Source organism: Cicer arietinum, chromosome 6 (genome assembly GCF_000331145.2).
Source record: "Cicer arietinum cultivar CDC Frontier isolate Library 1 chromosome 6, Cicar.CDCFrontier_v2.0, whole genome shotgun sequence".
Classification (NCBI taxonomy): domain Eukaryota; kingdom Viridiplantae; phylum Streptophyta; class Magnoliopsida; order Fabales; family Fabaceae; genus Cicer; species Cicer arietinum.
The window spans coordinates 15,693,006-15,700,209 of record NC_021165.2 but is presented as its reverse complement, the minus strand read 5'-3'; the positions used below and the strand labels follow the sequence as shown (position 1 = coordinate 15,700,209).

The 7,204-nt window shown below is 29.2% G+C and overlaps 1 protein-coding gene across 1 annotated transcript in view; it reads right to left on the bottom strand.

The window, feature by feature from the left end:
• Positions 1 to 1,929: 1,929 nt before the first annotated feature.
• The window catches only part of LOC101497316 (triosephosphate isomerase, chloroplastic-like), a 16,758-nt gene continuing 11,483 nt past the window's right edge, over positions 1,930 to 7,204 (bottom strand). The window contains exons 2-5 of the mRNA XM_073369439.1: positions 4,336 to 4,576; positions 3,487 to 3,676; positions 2,896 to 2,978; positions 1,930 to 2,811 (exon numbers count right to left, since the gene is read on the bottom strand). Coding sequence (XP_073225540.1) covers positions 2,755 to 2,811; positions 2,896 to 2,978; positions 3,487 to 3,676; positions 4,336 to 4,576 — 571 coding nt within the window. The 3' untranslated portion in view covers positions 1,930 to 2,754. The remainder of the gene's footprint in view (positions 2,812 to 2,895; positions 2,979 to 3,486; positions 3,677 to 4,335; positions 4,577 to 7,204) is intronic.

Below are 7,204 nucleotides of genomic sequence, written 5' to 3'. Positions count from 1 at the left end.
AGGGAAAGAAATAGATCTAATTGAATTAGACTTTGCAATACTTAAATTTAATTTATCCAAAAATTTAAAATTTAAGTTTAGTTTGTCATAAACTTTTTTAGGTTTAAGACTAACCTTTATGAACGTCAGTTACCATATAGTAGTATATTTAAAATTTTATTTTATATTAAGATTTTTAAATAAGTTACCAAACTTTTTTTTTTTAATATATTAACAAACTAGTATGTCAATAGAATTAATTTTTTTTTAATTTATTTAACATGATATTTGAAAGAATTTGATTTTATATGACATTATAATTAAATTCTGTTTTATTATAATATATTTAAATTTTATTAAAAATTAATATAAAATAATATGATTAAATTACAAAAAGTTAAATACATTTATAACTTAACATAAAATTTAAAATCTAATATATAATAATAATAATAATAGTTATAAAAATTATTATTTATGTTTACTTAAATAGGTTAAATAGGTTAGCATGATAAATCTAAATTGATTTATATGATGTATAACTTTACCTTTTTAAGCTAAAAAAAAAACTTCTAAAATCTGTCAGGCGGATTCACCTATTCTCCTTCTAATTGTAAGGTCTTTCTACTACATAAAAGTAAATATTTGATCCCTAAAATCTTCGTTACACGAACAAAAGATTTAATTCCTTTGATAATTAATACTTCTCAATTCCACAATTAATATCACATTTAGTTATTGCACACATAAAATTGTATAAAAATAAAATAATATTTTAAATAAATTATTTTTATTAAATATTAGTGTATTTACCGTTACTATAAAAACACAACCTAGAATATGTTGAATTGAGAGTGATAAAGTAGAATTAATAGAAAGGTTAACTAAAATAAATAAATTATCACTTTATCCATAATAATGAAATAGAAACATTTTAACTCATCATATTTATCGTAATGAAATTATGCAAAGATTAATAACTTCTCTTCTATTTAGTGACAAAATCTCTAAACTATCTCTGATTTAAATAATATAATTAATTTATATTTCCAATAAACTAATTTATCAACTATTAAAGATAATTTAGACAATAAACTCAAATTTTTATTAAAATAATGTATATTAAATGTGATCAATAGTATTTTTTTAATATGTATAATTAATCTATTTTTGTTTATTATTCATTATGGGGGAAATATTTGATTGAAAAATTAAAAAGTTTGGAACAGTTATCTTTTATAAAGTACTCTTTCTCATCTCGAATATATGGTCTCAAATATAAGCAACTACAACCTCGTATACAAGATTTCATAGAAAAGTCACTTAAATTAAAAAAGTTGGTTATAATATTAAATTTGTTGTTGTTGGTTTAAATATATTTTTGGTTTATGCAATTATAACCGTTTTTTATTTTGTTACTCATAAGTTTTTTTTGTTAGGTTTACATCCCTGCAAATACTGTTTTATTATAAAATAGTTCTTTTATTAAACTTTTGTTATAAAATATGTAACACCGTTAAACTTAAATATAATTAAAACATAACTTTCACTACTAGAAAAACAGGTTTTAGCGTCGGCTTAAAACCGACGCTAACAAGGCAAACGCCAACGTTGATTTAGCGTCGGAGTCGGGCATAGGCTAAAACGGTCGAAACTAACCATCAGCGGCAGAAAATTACCGTCCGACGCTATGTTAGCGTCGGTATGACCGACGCTAGACAGACGGTAGATGTGAAGTTGAAACATCCGACGCTAAAATGTCAGTTGCCACGTCAGATGGGATGAAAAACGTGGCGTCGGATGGCCGACGCTAAGGTCAACAAACAACAGTCAACAAACTGGTAGCGTCGGTCAGGCGACGCTAAGGTAAAATAAAAGTCAACTTAATTTGTAACGTAGCGTCGGATTGGCTGACGCTAGGTTCAAAATTTTAATTTATTATTTTTAATTTTATAGCCCCTGCTTTGTTGAATTTCATTTTATAGCCCCTACTTATTATCCATCATAATAAGTAGAAAGACATATCTATTTGTATATATAAAAAAGTATATAAATTTATCCTCACTTGCATATTTAAAAAATCAACAAACAGAGTTCGGCGAGGTTTGCCCATCTGCCTTTAATACACTACCGAAAACTAAGATAAGATAAAAAGTCGAAAAAATGAGCAAATATAGGAGCTGGAATAGCAATCACTTTTTTTTTACTGACACAAGAAAGACAAAGGGCTGAAGCCCAAAAACTGGCCCTTGCTGGCAAAACCTAAAAGTTCCTAAGTGATCAGGCAAAATGACCCTTAAATGGGCTTACTCAAGCAATTAGGCCCTTAAAACTCATCATCATTTTAAATTTGCAAAAGATAAGTTGTATAAACTAAATTAGTTGATAGCCAAATTATTTAAGATATGTCAATTAGTGATTTCTTAATTTTGTTTTTGGTCATTAGTGATTTCTTGTCACTATTATAAATAAGTTTCATATTGGACACATGGTTAGTCATGTTGCACTAATTTTTTGAGATATTAGTATACACAACAAAAAAACAAAGTATTAAGAAAAATGAGAAAATATATTTAGATAGGCGTCTTGAATTGAAAGTAACTGACCTGAAATTAGAGCTGAGGCCTGCAGTTTGCTTACTGCTACCCATCGTGCTAAGTTGCTAGTGACATTGGGATTATGATGATTGATGACCACACTATTATAACAGGACACATAATGTCATTACTGTCATATTCGTTAATGCTCTCATATTGCAAAAACCACAATAAGTAATCAAGCTGCGACTTTCTTGGATGTGACTGAATTGACAATGGTGGCAAATTCAGGACCCTGCATCTCGACAAGATCAACTTGTAAGTGATACATTAATGGTATGGCCACTAAGGTCAAATTTTTTTTGAAGAAACCATGTACCTTTAATGAAGCACCTCCAACAAGAAATCCATCAATGTCTTCTTTCTTTGCAAGCTCAGCACTATTGCCCCCATTTACAGATCCTAAAAACATTTTATTGTAATGTTAATATATCAAATTGGAACACTGCTGTGATAGAAAAAATTACTATTAAAAAATTCAAAAGAAACTATATCCACTCATAGTTGCAAATATACTCAATTTAAATAAACTTTCTGCAATCGGCTAATCTAATATCAATGAGAGATTTATACATGTACAAGTTTAAAGCTATCAAGTATATAGCCTATCAACAAATGCCAGGCAGTTAATTGATAGAAACGATACACTTTTCCTTTGGTTAATCTATTGTTCCATTACATTCATGCTCCATAAATGAACCTAGCAGAATGAAGAATGAACTCACGTGGTACATAAATAACGCATCTTAGGAATGGATTGACAGAAAAATAATGGGAGCAATGGCAAAGAAGTTGTTTTCTCAGCACGAGAGTGCATGACATTGAATAAAATGTGTGCAAATTTATTATACACCATCTTAAATTTTCATGACAAGTGTAAATACAACTAAAATTAAAATAAAATATTTACCTCCATAAATTATTTGTGTTTTAGATGCGACTTCAGCTGAGACATTATTCTTAAGCCAATCACGGAGAGCCACATGTACTTCCTGAGCTTGCTCGGGAGAGGCTACTTTGCCAGTTCCAATGGCCCATACAGGTTCATATGCAATAACAATATTATCCCAACTAGGCACCGCATCTGTACTAAAAATAGCCTGCTACACAAAATTCAAACACTTTTATTATAGCCTTAAATATTATGTTAAGTGAGACAGATTTAATTAAGGACTTTATTTGAGAGAATTAGATTCTAGCTAGGTTTGATAATTGAGTTCTCTCATCACATACAGTTTGGTGATATAAAATAAGAAAGAAGGTATCCTCTGTCCCATGTATAGAAAAGGTGTTTCATTTTTCATATTGAAAACAGAAACCAATGCTAGCTATCAAGTAACCAAACCTGCTACTGTCATTCATTCATTTTGCACTACAGAAACCAGTATCAGACCATACATCAGACCATCATTAATCAGACCATTAATCAAAAAAAATTGGGCATAGCCACACATTAATCAGACCATCAAAGCCAAACAAAAGCCACAAAACACAGAAAGCACACAAAAACAGAATTTCTAATCTTGGTTCTAAAAATCACACATTCATCCACATCATCACTAAAAATCAGAAAGCATAACTTCTAATCTTGGTTCTAAAAATCACACATTCATCCACATCATCACTAAAATCAGAAAGCAGAACTTCTAATCTTGGTTCTAAAAATCAGAAAGCATAACTAAAAATCTGAAACCATAAACAAATAACAGAAAACGTCAAACTAGAAATTCCAATCTTGGGAAAAAACGTGAACGGCTACCTTGAGAGTGAGACAGCGACCACCGATGAGAGCGCGGGTTCGAGAGAGGGACGGTTCGAGAAGGGTTCGATGACGACATTGAACGGCGACAGGTTCGAGAGGGGTTCGATGACGGTGACGACACTGAACGACGACGGGTTCGAGAGGGGACGGTGACGAGTCTGAGAGAGGGACGGTGACGAGTCTGATCGTTCGAGAGGGGGACGGCAACGATGAGAAACAGTGAGAGAAGGGTTCAAAACTTAGGAGAAGGGTTCAAAACAAAAGAAGGGCACAATCTGATTTTACGATCTAAGGGCACAATCTGATTTTACAAATAATATTAAAAAATTTAAAAAGAACCTAGCGTCGGCCACTCTGACGCTACATATTAAAATAAAAATATAAATAAATAAACTAGCGTCCGATTTATTTTACTTAGCGTCGGCCACATCGACGCTATTTGTCAACAAAATTAAAAATCAGCATTTATTAGCTTAGCGTAGGCTAGGCCTATGCCGACGCTACGTAGCGTCGGAGTCGGGAGCCGACGCTAAAATCGGCAGCTAAATTGCAATTTTCTAGTAGTGTTTTGTTAACCTAAAAATAAACCTCAATATAATTAAATTAACATTTTTTAACATAAAATTAACTCCAAATGTTCCATTCTTCTTCCCTAATATTAACAACTTCAAAATAGTTTCTTTTGAAATTGTTGGTTCGAGTTTAGAGCATCAACACTAACAAGTTAATTGCAAGATGGCAATATGGATTATATTATCAAAGATAGCGAATATATTAAGATAATATCAGTGATTTATTTTGAAATTGTTGGTTCAGATTTTTTTTAGTTTTTACCTTATATAATAATCGTTTCAAGGTGAAACCTGCTTTGGAAATTTCTTGGTTGACCAAATTTTTCAATTCTTTAACCAAATTCTTGGTGGAACTAGAACTATTAGAAATCAAATTGGGAATGTTAGTCGTAATTGAAAATGATCTGATATGATAATTGATGATTCATAATTAAATTAATTGATAACAAAAACAATTGGTTAATCATTTTGAACCAATTCTGAATCGCTAACTTCTATTAATTTCATTTTTTCTATCCATTTATGCAAATAAAATTGAAGTGAGTCAATCGAAAGAAAAAACAAACATCCGTAATTTTGTACTAATATTGTATTTGAAACCCTAACCCTAATTCACATAGGGGTGTAGTTTTTTTGGGAAGAGGAATAAAACATTTGGAGAAATAAGACTGAAATATTTGGGGTTAATTTTAGATTTTTTTTTGGGGAAGAAGAATGAAATAGTTTGAATTAATTTTAGGTTGATAAAAATTATAATTTAATCATGTTGGGGATTTATTTTTAGGTTCAAGAAGTTATATTTTAATTATATTTAGATTTAACGGTGTTACAGTTTTTGTAACGGAAGTTGGAAGAAAGAACTATTTTAAATTAAAACTATATTTGTAATTAAGTATGTAAACCAAACAAAAAATTTACGAGAATAAAAAAAATAATATTATAATTACAAGAATTAAAGACATTTAAATCTAAATTGTTTTACTTGATGATAATATGTAGTACTTATTTCATAGTTAGGGGTAGATACGGAAAAAAATAACTAATGCAATTGAAAATAGAAATAAGTTAGATAAAAATGGACAAAGAAAATATCAAGAGGTGCTATATTTAGAGACTGCTATAGTATAATTTACGTTCACTACAATGATTTTTTCTTTTGTTAGAAGATGAAATGATAGATAAACTCACACGCAATTATAAAATCTTGATTTTGAATTCGATATATGGTATTCATTATAATAATACCTTTATTCGTCAGTTGAACTAATATTTAAATATATTTAAATTAGTGATATATAATTATTTATAGATGACATGAAATTATTAGGGAGACTTATATAATTTTCTTTTTAAAAGTGGGGTGAGAGAGTTTCAACTTTCAATGATTAAGTTTTAAGTAATGTTTATACACGAAAGACATTTAAATATGAAAAAACTGTGTTATCCATTGTGGATGGTTTAATAAGTGTAAAATTAATTATTTGTACTTACAATTATAATATATTATACATCCTTGATTTTGATACGAATTTAGAAAATATTGCACAGAGGGCCGGAATATGATCACATATATTACTCTCGAGAAATTATTGAATATTTTAATTTTTTCGTTTCACAATAAATGACAAACTTATTTATTTTACACATAAATTAATTAAAAAATACAATTAAAAACAAAATAATTATTCTCACATTGAAAATTACAATGGACATTCCTTTTGAGCTATATTCTTGTAATCTTTGCAATACATAGAATATATATTTTTATAAATAAAAATCAATTTTAGTACATTGTTTTATATATATATATATATATAATATTTAAGGAAGGGAGGGGTCGGTACTGATGCATACCTTTCCTTAGATATGTCATTGCAGATCTGCATTCAACACTTTATTATATTTTTATTTATCTTTTTTTATCACATCATTAATTTATTACATCATTTTCTTTTCTCAATGCCATTAATTATGCCTGAAAGAAAGTATAAAGTTGTTAAGAAACAAAAGGGCTGATGAAACAGTTTGTTCACTAGTGATAGATTGAAAGAACTTGCAAAGAAAGATAATAGTGAAGCCATCCTAATTTTTCAGAACCAACAGTTTTGGACTTATTTGCATATATTTAGGAGATTCACGTGAATTGGTTCCTTAATTTGCCCAATTTTCCTTAAATTTGATTAAAAGAAGGCGTATGACACAAGAATTAGAAACGACTTTTGATTGCCTTTCAATCTCTTAAACCATCCCAAACATGAATTCTTAACTTCATATGACATGTTTTCCTAAGCACT